We start from the raw sequence: 13,844 nt of genomic DNA on the forward strand, positions 1-13,844 counted from the left end.
CATAGCAGTGCTTAAGGTAAAACACACACACACACAGTTTCATCTGTCAGCTACTTTCTCTTTGTTTTGCTCTTCACGTATCACATGAAAATTTGAAAAAAAAAATAATAATTTGCCACTTCTGGCCAATTTTGGCCCTCTCGACTTTAAAACCTATTCAGACATAATTTTCTATACCTCAACCCCCCATGATTGGAAATATAGCGAACAAAAAAACAACAATAATAGAAAGAATGAATTATTACAGGGCTTTTGAATGCTTGATTTTGATTGGCTGATGAACATTCTAATATGCGCAGTTATTTTCACATAAACACACAGTTAAAGCAGTTCCAGGCAGGTTTTGACCGAATTACAGTTCTATATCCCTACACCAGGGCCGGAGTGGGACTCCTTTTCAGCCCTGGAGTTTTAAGCCTTAGACCGGCCCACCTCAGTTCACGACTGACTATATTAAGATATAGTCCAATTCCAATTCAGTTTCTAATGACGCTATCACGTCTTTTTCAAGGACACAGCTGCTTTAGAACTTCAAATGTTTTTCATAAATATGAGAACATTAAAGGGTAGCTAAATCTCCAACACTATTCTTTAAAACACCACAATGTCCCTTTTTCTGCAATATCTGGTTATATATTCTGTGCAAAATTCTTTATATATATATATATATATATATATCCAATACTTTGTAACGGTGGTCACACACAAAAAATAAAAAATAAAATATGTACACCTATATAAGTAACCCAAACAGTAATATATGTCAACACTAAAAGTGAAGAAAAAGCAAAAAATAAATTACTTAGGTGAGGTTTGAACTTCGGTCGGCAGCGCCGTAATTCAACGTGCTGTCTACCAGATCACAATGGCACTGTATTAAGTATTACTTTCTATTGATGGCTTAATCTTTTTGTCCCCTTTTTAGATTTCTGATCAAATTGTGTCAGATTTATTAATGTAGTGAATCATCTGATTTTCATTGAGCAGGTGTAATATTTATTAATATTAATTATTCTAATTCTTATATTCACTAAGGTACCTCTGTTTGGGGTCGAATGATAGTTACATCATCATTAACCTGCAGGCTGCATTTTGCTCACGGGGCTGCAAGAAAATAAATAAAAAGAGCGGAGCTGTGGCAAAATTATCAATAAAAAGAATGAGGCTATGGTCAAATAAATACATAAATGAAAAAAGTGCAACTGCTGAGAGTGCAAGCAACTAAGGACACAGGCCCTCGCAGCCAAAAAACGGACCGGCCCACCGAGAACTCTCCCGGTCCCCCCAATTAGCCAATTCAGGCCCGCCCTACACTTAATGAGTTCTGAAACTTATATTATGTTTTTTTAACAATCTTTTAGAGATCATCCACACAATATGCATCTTTTGCATCTAAAAACACAAGATGCATCACTCAGAAATAAAAAAGCCTTCTCAGCCATGTTGACATCAAATAAAACTTGTCATGCCAACTTGCCACTGTATCACAGCTATATAAAACACATAGCATGGTAAATACGCAATGCAAACATGAACTAAATGAAACATATGAAAACTGTTCCTGATTAATAGAATCAACATGCAAAGCATCCCCAGCTTGAATCAATAACGCCATTTATTGGTTATTGTTTGCAAATTGCATGGCTTACTGAATTACAGCAGAACTATGAAGTTGCATGCCGGTAATACATTTTCAACACAGGCTCATTGGGAATATATGTCCAGGGATACATTTTTGAGAATCGAGAAATATGTGCTTATGGGTACATATGGCTGCATTTTGTGTGTAAAACAAACGTCATTTGATGGATGTTTTTTCCGGTATGATTGGTTTGCTCTGTAGCTTACCATGAATGGCAGAAGACATGGAGCAACGGTGAGACATTCAAGTACGGTGAAGGACTGTTCCAGAAACCAGGAAAAATGAAACACCCCCCAAAAAGAGGGCAGCTCGAGTGTGTTTTTGCGATTTTTCAGACTGGTGCAGGTATAATTTTCACATTTGCTGAAAAGACTGGTTACTCACTAAAGCTAAGCAGGGCAGAGCCTGGTCAGTACCAGAATGGGAGACCACATGGGAAAATTAGGTTGCTGCTTGGAAGTAGTGCTAGTGAGGCCAGCGGAAGGCACTCAACCTGCGTTCTGTGTGAGTCATAATGCCCCAGTAGAGTAAAGGGGACACTATACTCTCAGTGAGGACCGTCTTTTGGATGAGACGTTAAACCGAGGTCCTGACTCTGTGGTCATTAAAAATCTCATAAAGCTTCTTGTAAAGAGTAGGGGTGTAACCCCAGTGTACTGGCCAAATTCCCTCCATTGGCCCTTACCCATCATGGCCTTCCAATCATCCCTATCCACCGAATTATCTCTATCACTGTCTCTCCACTCCCCCATAGCTGGTGTGTGGTGAGCGGACTGGCGCCATTGTCCTGTGGCTGCCGTCGTATCATCCAAATGGATGCTGTACACTGGTGGTGGTGTGAAGAGACCGCCCTCATTATTGTGAAGCACATGGATGAATGCTATACACAATAATTGCACTATATAAATACACATTACATTACAATACATTTTGCGCCATGTTATTTAAATAGCAAATGCATTTGTGCCACTTTGTGGACTCAAGGATGTGCAGGTCTGAAAAGGAAGTGTGTTAGGGCACATTGTCACATTGACCAATAAAAAGCTGGTCTAAAGTCAAGGGTTTTTGTCATTTAAAGAGTGCATTAGTTTTGTGTCTATGTAAGTCCAAACACACATACACATTGCCTAATTCACACACAGGGATGTGCAAAAATACACTACCTGACAAAAGTCTTGTCGTTGATTCCAGTTGTAAGAGCAACAAATAATAACTTGACCACTAGTAGATCATTTGGAAAAGTGGCAGAAGGCATGGAACCAAGATTCTCACAGAAATCAGTCAAGTTTGGTGAAGGAAAAATCATGGTTTGGGGTTACATTCAGTATGGGGGTGTGCGAGAGAGCTGCAGAGTGGATGGCAACATCAACAGCCTGAGGTATCAAGACATTTGTGCTGCCCATTACATTACAAACCACAGGAGAGGGCAAATTCTCCAGCAGGATAGCGCTCCTTCTCATTCCTCAGCCTCCACATCAAAGTTCCTGAAAGCAAAGAAGGTCAAGGTGCTTCAGGATTGGCCAGTCCAGTCACCAGAGATGAACATTATTGAGCATGTCTGGGGTAAAATGGAGGAGGCATTGAAGATAAATCCAAAGTACGCTTTCTTTGCCATTCCAGTGGACTTTATTAATAAGTGATTTGAGTCATTGCAGTGATGTATGGATGCAGTCCTCCAAGCTCATGGGAGTAAGACACAATATTCATTCTGTTTTTACTGCAGCATGACTTTACATTCTATACTGTACAATATTTCTGTTAAGTGACAAGACTTTAGTCTAAGCAAAGTCAGACCTTACTGTCCTAATTAAATCATTCAAAATCAAGGCATGATCATATTTTATTTTGGTCAAATAAGCATAATTTAGATGCCTTTACCTTTTATATAAGCCACTTCTGATACCAAAATGATCAACTAGAAGTCGAGTTATTATTTGTTGTTCCTAAAACTTAAATAAGCAACAAGACTTTTGTCAGGAAGTGTACACAAATATCTTTAAATATTAAAAATTTTATTATGAAAATGTAACAAAAATGGCTTTTGCACCATCCGCTTTAGACTTTGTGCTTAGATCATTAAAATAGAGCCCAAAGTCTATAGTAAGAAAATCCGAAATGATGTGTATCCATCAAGTGTGTTTCACAGAGAAAAACTATGTAAAATAGGTAATAAAATCAGACCCCTTTAAAAGGATAATAAAACTGAAAATGTTGTCATTATTTACTCATCTTTCACTTATTAAAAACCTATTACAAATCTTGTGTTGAACACAAAAGAGGATATTTTGAAGAAAGCTGAAAACTGGTAAACATTGACTTCCATATTGGTTTTTCCTGCTATGGAAGTCAATGGTTCATTCATTCATTTTCCTTCGGCTTAGTCTCTATTTCAGAGGTCGCCACAGAGGAATGAACCACCGATTATTCCAGCATATGTTTTACACACGGATGCCCTTCCAGCTGCAGCCCAGTATTGGCAAAGTCAATGGTTACAGCTTTTTTCAAAATATCTTTTTAGTGTTCAACAGATGTAATTTTAAATGTAATTTTTTATTGGCTGAACCATCCCTTTAACATTAAACTTGGCACAGTTTGACTGTTAATATTTACAAAAGATATCTGTGTGCCGGAAATGAGTTTGTTTCTCTGTTTTCTCCTCCAGAATGTGGATAGATGGTCTTTCGATGTGTTCGCTCTGAACGAATCGAGCGGTGACCACGCGCTCAAATTCATCTTTTATGAGCTCCTGACCCGATACGACCTCATCAGCCGCTTCAAGGTGAAGAAGAGAAAGAGATACAGGCTGGATTGCTCTTTTTTCAGAGGTATTAACACAGTTTCTCCAACAGATCCCTGTGTCTGCGCTGGTCTCATTCGTGGAGGCTCTGGAAGTGGGTTACAGTAAACATAAAAACCCCTACCATAACCTGATCCACGCGGCTGATGTCACACAGACTGTCCACTACTTACTGCTCAAGACAGGAATGGTGGTGAGATAACACACACGCACACACACACACACACACACACACACACACACACACACACACACACACACACACACACGCACACACGCACACACACACACACACACACACAAACACACATACACACACAGTAAAAATTATTCACCCTTCTGCAATTTTTTTTCTTTTTCAAATATTTCCCAAATGATGATTAACAAAGCAAGAAATTTTTCACAGTATTCCCTTTAATATTTCTTCTTCTGGCGAAAGATTTTTTATTTCAGCTAGAATAAAAGCAGTTTTAATTTTTTAAAAAACATTTTAAAGTCAATATTATTACCCCCTAGAGCGATATTTTTTTTGATTGTCTACAGAACAAACCATCGTCATACAATGACTTTCCTAATTACCCTAATTTACCAAGTTAAGCCTTTAAATGTCACTTTAAGTAGAATACTAGTATCTTGAAAAATATCTAGTCAATATTATTTACTGTCATCATGGCAAAGATAAAAGAAATCAGTTATTAGAAATGAGTTATTAAAACTATTATGTTTAGAAATGTGTTGAAGAAATCTTCAGCTACTTCAACAACATATAGACTGACCGGCCACTTTATTAGGTACACCTGTCCAACTGCTCGTTAATGCAAATTTATAATCAGCCAATCACATGGTAGAAACTTAATACATTTAGGCATGTAGACATGGTCAAGACGATCTGCTGCAGTTCAAACTGAGCATCAGAATGGGGAAGAAAGGGGATTTAAGTGACTTTGAACAGGGCGTGATTGTTGGTGCCAGACAGGCTGGTCTGAGTCTTTCAGAAACTGCTGATCTACTGGGATTTTCACGCACAACCATCTCTAGGCGTTACAGAGAATGGTACAAAAAAGAGAAAATATCCAGTGAGTGGCAGTTCTGTGGAGGTGCAAATGCCAGAGATCAGAGGAGAATGGCCAGACTGGTTCGACCTCATAGAAATGCCTGGTCTGATGAGTCTTGATTTCTGCTGCATTCTTCAGATGGTAGGGTCAGAATTTGGCGTCAACAACATGAAAGCATGGATCCATCCTGCCTTATATCAACGGTTCAGGCTGGTGGTGGTGGTGTAATGGTGTGGGGGATATTTTCTTGGCACACTTTGGGCCCATTAGTACCAATTGAGCATCGTGTCAACACCACAGCCTACCTGAGTATTGTTGCTTACCATGTCCAATCCTTTATGACCACGGTGGACCCATCTTCTGATGGCTACTTCCAGCAGGATAACATATCATAAAGCGCAAATCATCTCAGACTGATTTCTTGAACATGAAAATGAGTTCACTGTACTCAAATGGCCTCCACAGTCACTAGAACTTAATCCAATGGAGCACTTTTGGGATGTGGTGGAAACGGAGATTCACATGGATGTGAAGCCAACAAATCTGCATCAACTGCGTGATGTTCTTGTGTTAATATGAACCAAAATCACTGAGGAATATTTCCAGTACCTTGTTGAATCTATGACAAGGAAGAATAAGGCAGTTCTGAAGGCAAAACGGGGTCCAACCTGGTACTAGAAAGGTGTACCTAATAAAGTGGCCAGTGACTGTATATGGTTTATGAGGACTCTCCATAAAGGCTACCTTCATTTTCAATGCTGCGCACCATGTTCTTGCAGCAGAGAGCTGTTTGTTGATTATAATGATCTAATGTTGCATTGTTCCACTCGCTCTCCATGCAGACACTGTGTTAATCACCTTGATAATGTTACTGTGACAACATGTTGAAGAACTCAAGAGGAACTGTGCAGAAACGCAGTGTGTGATCATTAATTCTGCTGACACACTCATAAACACACATACTGTAAACACACATACACACACAAACATACATACACACACACACACACACACACACACACGCACACACACACACACACACACACAAACACAAATACAGCACGTGCACATGTGCATACACTCAGACACAAACACTCTCCCTCTCTCCATCACACATAGACACACTAACACATACAATAAACACAGACACGCACTCTCTCTCTCTTACAGACACACACACATGTTGACCCCCTACACATAGATATAGACACAATCACACATAAAACGCGCATAGATACAAACACACACCATTGACCAAATTCTCTTTTTCTGCCATCAGAATAGTCATTATAACACAATTGCAAGTCTTGCTCACACACTAAAAGTCACGTCTCTCCTCAGAACACTTTTTTCTGAGTCATTTTACACCATGAGCTCTATTAGCTGATTAAATATTAAGATGAAGTCCTGAGAAAAGCAGCAGGCAGCTGACAGCTCCACAATGATCTATTTATACACCACTTGGCCATTATTTTACTGGTGTTGACTGAAATGGTCGATTATATAAAGAGGTCATGTGCTTTTGATACTTTCAGCTTTATTTAGTGCCTAATGTTGCTGTTTGAGTGTGCAGAAAATCTGGTTAAAGGAGGACACTATTAGAAATAATATGTTTCAAAAACCATTCAATTAGCTAATTGGACTTTATTGCCAAGATCTCATAGTGAGCTTGAACATTATCTAACAACATTAGCAAAATATTAATTAATTAATTAATAAAATAATAAATTAATTGTTTTTGTATGTTTTAACTTATTGCTTTTATTTATAGTTTGTTTTTATTTATTGTTTGTTTGTTTTTATTTATTTATTTATTGTTTTTATTTATTAATTTATTGTTTGTTTGTATTTATTTATTTATTGTTTGTTTGTTTTATTTATTGTTTTGTTGGTTTTATTTATTTATTGTTTGTATTTATTTATTTATTGTTTGTTTGTTTTTATTTATTGTTTTGTTTGTTTTTTAATTTATTTATTTATTTATTGTTTTTATTTATTAATTTATTGTTTGTTTGTATTTATTTATTTATTTTTGTTTGTTTTTATTTATTGTTTTGTTGGTTTTATTTATTTATTAATTTATTGTTTGTTTGTATTTATTTATTGTTTTGTTTGTTTTTATTTATTTATTTATTGTTTTGTTTTTTTATTTATTTATTGTTTGTTTGTTTTTATTTATTGTTTTGTGTGTTTTTATTTATTTATTTATTGTTTTTATTTATTAATTTATTGTTTGTTTGTATTTATTTATTTATTGTTTGTTTGTTTTAATTAATTGTTTGTTTGTTTGTTTTTATTTATTTATTGTTCGTTTGTTTTTATTTATTGTTTGTTTGTTTTATTTATTTATTGATTATTTGTATTTATTTATTTATTCAATCATTTTTGTTTGCTTGTTTTATTTATTGTTTGTTTGTTTGATTGATTGTATTACTTATTTATTTGTTTGTTTATATATTTATTTATGTGTTTGTTTATTTATTTATCTGTTTATTCATTTATTTATATTTATTTCTATGTTTATTTATTTTTATTTTTATTATTTTACAGATTAACCACAGCCCAACAGTTAATTGTTAGATAATGTTAACTCTGATTAGGCTTATTACTTAAACTATTAAAATAGTTGTAACCAAATATGAAACAAAAAAAAAATAATAATATGTAAAAATTAAAATAAATAACTTATTACTACCTAAAGTAAATTTAGAATTGTTGCCTTGGAAACTAACTCAAATAAGTTTTATTACAAGCATTTATTATGACATTATGACTAATAGAAATAAAGTAATAGCTAAAAATGAATATAAAACTAAAATATAAACTAAAATAACAATATGAAAACTACATGAAAGTAATTCAACAGTAAAAGAAAGAGCAAAAACTAACAAGAAATTACAAAAACTTAAAATTGAAATTCAATATCGTAAATCAACAAAAACTTGTGGAAAATATTAATATAGTATGTAATTTTTTTACATTTATTTCAGGACTTAATAATACATAAGTAAAATTGAAAGGTGCTTCTGTTATAGAGCAGTGTTATTTTGGTAATAATATAATATAATATAATATAATATAATATAATATAATATAATATAATATAATATAATATAATATAATATAATATAATATAATATAATATAATATAATATATAAATGCTTTAGAAATATTTCTCATTGTTAATTTGCATTATCTAATGATTACAAATTGAATTGAAATTACTTATTGTTAATTATTACTGAGATCATTTACTGAGAGTATTTTGGACATTACGGACATTATCATTAGCACAACATTAAGGGACATTATCTTTTTTTTGTCAAGAAAAATACCTTAGAAGTGGAAGATTTCTGCAGAAGTCTTAACTTAATCTTGCTGCTGTTTTGAGGAAATAAACGAGATGTAAATTATGTCTCGTGATTGTGTTATTTTTCAGCACTGGATGACAGAGTTGGAGATTTTTGCGATGATCTTCGCTGCTGCCATTCATGACTATGAACACACTGGCACCACAAACAACTTTCACATCCAGACGAGGTAAAACACAAGAGACGCTACTCAGTCATTCATCACCCCCACACCCCACACACACATACAATCACCCACACGTACACACTGTACAATACATACTCTCTAAAAGGGGACCTAATATGCGTAAATAACTTTTATAAATAGTTTAAACAGTTGTGGGGCAAATGTTATGAGTATAATCAACTTTTATTGGTAAAAATCAATTAATTACATTTTTATAATAACACTTGATATAAACAGTCTGCAGAAACACTGATAGAAATTCTCCCTTTGTACGTGTCATCTCCCTCATTAGCATAAACAACCCTGAGTGAAGACCTACGGAAGATAATCTCCACTACGAGGATAAAATTAGTCCTGTTTTGAATCTGCCACTATGCTGACACATAGGCATTTGTAGCTCCGCCTTCTTTTTGAAAAGAGCACGATCTCATTTGAATTTAAAGCGAAAGTCACCAAAACGTCATCAAAACCTAAAAGGGGCCATTTTATAGAGTTATAAAGCATTATTTGTGAAGTATTTTGAGCTGAAACTGCACACACACACACACACACACACACACTCTAGGGAACATCAGAGACTTATTTTACATCTTGTAAAAAGAGGCATAATAGCCCTCCTTTTATACGAGCTTTTAAAAACAGCATATAACGCCTAATTACAAAGTCATAACCAATGCTAAACTCTGTTTGGGTCATAAGAAAAGGGCACCGCACTACCAAAATGCTAAATCTAAATGAAAGTGAATTGTGTAAGTGCAAAATGTGTGTGAAATGAGTGTGTGTTGGCTGGTGCAGGTCAGACGCAGCGATCCTGTACAACGATCGCTCGGTGCTGGAGTCTCATCATGTGAGCGCCTCGTATCGACTGCTGCAAGACGACGATGAGATGAACATCCTCTACAACCTGTCCAAAGACGACTGGAGGTACAGATGCTGTCATATCTGTCACCAGATATTCATCTTCATATTCACATACTTATTCATGTCTTTTGATATTTATTTACATTTTTTTAATAAGGTGTTTTTATTAAATACAAGTGCTCTTTTAACAAAGGTGGAAAGTGATAGATTTCAGCATTCATTCATTTGTTCGTTCATTCATTCATTCATTCATTCATTCATTCATTCATTCATTCATTCATTTGTATTTATTTTTACATTTATATTTTTGCATAGACTATTTTACATTTATATCTTTATTAATAACATTAATTTAATTATTTTTATATTTAGATTTATTTGTTTATTTATTTATTTACTTATTTAATGCATTTTTTTATATTTCTATTTTTTACATAGATTTTTTTATATTTATGTATTTATTTGTAACATTATTTATTTTTATATTTTAATTAATTTTTATATTTATTTATTTATTTATTTATTTATTTTATTAAAATATTTTTATTTATTTTATATTTATTTTTTATGCATTTTACATATATTTATTTGTTTTTACATTTATATTTTTACATTGATTTGTTTATTTCTAAAATTAATTTATTTAAATATGTTTTATTTATTTTGTATTTATTTTTGCATTCATTTACTTATTTTTACATTTATTTATTTATTTTTACATAGATTTTTTACATTTATTTATTTATAACATTAATTTATTTATTAAAAAAAAAAAATATATATATATATATATATATATATATATATATTTTATATTTATTTATTTATGCCTTTATTCATTTATTTTTTACATTTATTTATTCATTTACTTTTACATTTATATTTTTACATTGATGTTTTTACATTTATTTATGTATTGATAACATTAATTTATTTATTTTTATATTTTGAATCTCATGTTTTTTCACATTTATTTAATTTTATGTTGTTTATTTTTACATGTATTTATTTTTGTTTGTTTATTTTTATATTTTGTTTATTTTTATTTGTTTATACACATATTTGTGTGTTTATGCATTTTTTATCATTTTCAATGTTAGTACAGCATAATTTAAAATTTATATTTAATTAAATTTTAGTATTTATTTATTTGTACATTATTTTTACATGTATTTATTTTTATTTGATTATTTATTTTTATGTATTTTTATATTTTATGTTTGTTTATGCACATATTTGTGTTTATACACTTCTTTATTTTATTTTTTTATTTTTATTTATTTAAATTTTATATTTTATATTATATAGTTTTATATTTTCAGACATTTATTTATTGATTTTTACATTTGTTTATTTATTTTTACATTATTTATTTTTTTGCTTTTTTTCAACAGTCAATAAATAACAGTAAATATCAGAGAAAATATAACAAAAACAGTACAGTAAATGTCCTCTTGTTTTGAGGTGTAATCGCTGTGTTTCTGTGGTGTTTTTTTGCAGGGAGTTCAGGGCTCTGGTGGTGGAGATGGTTCTGGCCACTGACATGTCCTGCCACTTCCAGCAGGTCAAAACCATGAAGAACTTCCTCCAGCAGCCCGAGGGGTGAGAAACTTTCACAAATGCACATCAGACCTGCTGCAGTTTTCTGACACTTTCAGACTTTCATGTGTTTCCCCAGAGTGAGACATTATTGCGGTTTCACAGCAGAAAACACTTTATGGAGATTGATGCTTCTCTAGATAGTTCTGCTGCTGCTGTTGTGGAGAAAAAAAAAGTGGACAAATAATACACACACACTGTTAAAAAGTTATTTATTCATTTATTTGTTTGTTTAATTAATTAATTAATTTAGTTATTTTGTTATATTTGTTTATTCAGTTTTTTTTGTTTGTTTTTGTTTATATATTCATCTATTTAGTTACTTGAATTTATTCATTAGTTTTTATATATTATATGAGTTTGTTTATTTGTTTGTTCACTTATTTATTTATTTGGTTATTTTGTTTGCTTATTATCATGTGTTTATGCGTTTGTTTAGTTATTTATTTTTAGTTATTTTTGTTTTGTTTTTTATTTAGTAGTTTTAGTTTTGTATTTGTTTTTTATTTATTTATTTTAAAATTATATTTGGTTATTTGTTTGTTTGTTTTTTAATTAATTTATTTAGTCATCTTTGTTTATTTTATTTTTTATTTATTTATTTATTTATTTTTATTTGTTTGTGTATTTATTCCTTTATTTACCTATTTGAATTTATTTATTAGTTTTTGTTTGTTTAGTTATTTGATTCTTTTTTATTTGTTTGTTTATTAGTTCATTTAGATATTTTAGTTAGCTTGTTTGTTTGTTCATTTATTTATTTATTATTAGTATTATTTTTATTATTAAGTTTGTTCAGTAGTTTTATTTAATTGTATTTGTTTATTTAGTTATTAGATTTTTTTACATTTTTAAATGTAATTGTTTATTAATTAAGTTACTTTTGTTTGTTTATTTGTTTGTTTATTTAGTTTTATTTGTTTATTTGTTTAGTAGTTTATTTAGTTATTTGAATTATTAATTTTGTTTATTCATTTGTTTGTTTGTTTGTTTGTTTGTTTGTTTGTTTAGTTATTTTATTTTTTTATTTGTTTATTATTATTATTATTATTGCTAGTAGTGCTATTTTTTATTATTAGCTTTGAAATACAGCAACAAAGCTAAAATACTCTTTCAGTCTTTCTACTGTTTCATGTGACAGAAAAGAGCTTTTAATAATTTCTGATGTGGTATTAAACTAAACACTTGTGCTTTGCTTAAAAAAGCTATCAATTTCCCTCGTATAATACTGTCTAATGCATTAATATACACAAAGTCCCTTTAAGACAAGTCATTTCACTCGGCAGCCATCTTTGAAACACCTCTCGGGCAGTATACTCGGACATTCTGTCTGAATGGGGAAATTAAATTCTCCAAAATGGCTTGCCAAGCTTACAATTAAGTTTCATATCAGGAATCACCAATAAAGTTAAACAACAACTATCTCTTTAGTTTCATTTATAAACATTCAGAAAACAAAATCTGCAGAAACTCATGTCTGGTCGTAGCCCCTCCCCAGAGAATCCTCAGTCCATAGCAATCAATGATTGGCTCCTGTACCAGAAGGTGGGGCTTCATTAGCCATACTGACCTTTACACTTTTCCCTATTCATAACTATATGAGTGACCTGTCTTGTGCTTTCTAGAGTCTTTGATTTACAGTAGCATGAAGTTGTGTAGTATTGTATGCAGTTGAATGATGGCTACAGACTTGGTATCACAGTCACCTCACAACGTCAAAATAAAATACATGAAATAAAAGTCCAATGCTCATTAATCTCTCTGGGATATACAATAACCAATTCTGAGTACTATTAACTGCATGGCCCTTTCACACATCCAATAAAAATACAGTAAAGCATAACCTCAATTATGTTGCAGCGCTACATAGTTCCTAAGAAAAACATCAGAAAAGACTCCTTTTGCCCTTCATATCCTCTCAGAGCAAATATATATTCACTCTTCAACTATTTTTATGTTTTCTTCACCCAGAATCGACAAACCCAAGGCTATTTCTCTGCTGTTACACGCCGCCGACATCAGCCATCCTGCCAAAACCTGGGATCTGCACCACCGCTGGACGACGTCTCTCCTGGAAGAGTTTTTCCTCCAGGTTTGGCACGTGTTTTTGTGTTCGCCAGGTGTTTGCATGTGAAGAGCAGATTTTGTTGCATGTATTTTAATCCCCTCTCGCTTCTCTTCTGATTGCCCTTTCATCCAATCACACGTAAGCCTGAGCGAGGATTAACACACTGCAGAAATGAGAGCGTGTCATTGGAGTGCGCTTTTACACCTGAACATCTGAAAATAACTGGCTTTCGCTCCAATCACAGGTCTTCAAAATAAAACTCGGCACAGTCATGTGAAAAGCAG

The 13,844-nt window shown here is 32.3% G+C and overlaps 1 protein-coding gene across 1 annotated transcript in view; it reads left to right on the forward strand.

Annotated features, from left to right (window-relative positions):
• The window catches only part of pde1cb (phosphodiesterase 1C, calmodulin-dependent b), a 109,634-nt gene that overhangs the window by 67,031 nt on the left and 28,759 nt on the right, over nucleotides 1-13,844 (forward strand). The window contains exons 5-11 of the mRNA XM_056445251.1: nucleotides 1-16; nucleotides 4,305-4,421; nucleotides 4,492-4,632; nucleotides 8,935-9,035; nucleotides 9,828-9,956; nucleotides 11,394-11,495; nucleotides 13,464-13,584. The exon at nucleotides 1-16 is cut by the window's left edge and continues 51 nt beyond it. Coding sequence (XP_056301226.1) covers nucleotides 1-16; nucleotides 4,305-4,421; nucleotides 4,492-4,632; nucleotides 8,935-9,035; nucleotides 9,828-9,956; nucleotides 11,394-11,495; nucleotides 13,464-13,584 — 727 coding nt within the window. The remainder of the gene's footprint in view (nucleotides 17-4,304; nucleotides 4,422-4,491; nucleotides 4,633-8,934; nucleotides 9,036-9,827; nucleotides 9,957-11,393; nucleotides 11,496-13,463; nucleotides 13,585-13,844) is intronic.

The sequence above is a fragment of the Danio aesculapii genome, chromosome 2 (assembly GCF_903798145.1).
Source record: "Danio aesculapii chromosome 2, fDanAes4.1, whole genome shotgun sequence".
Lineage (NCBI taxonomy): Eukaryota > Metazoa > Chordata > Actinopteri > Cypriniformes > Danionidae > Danio > Danio aesculapii.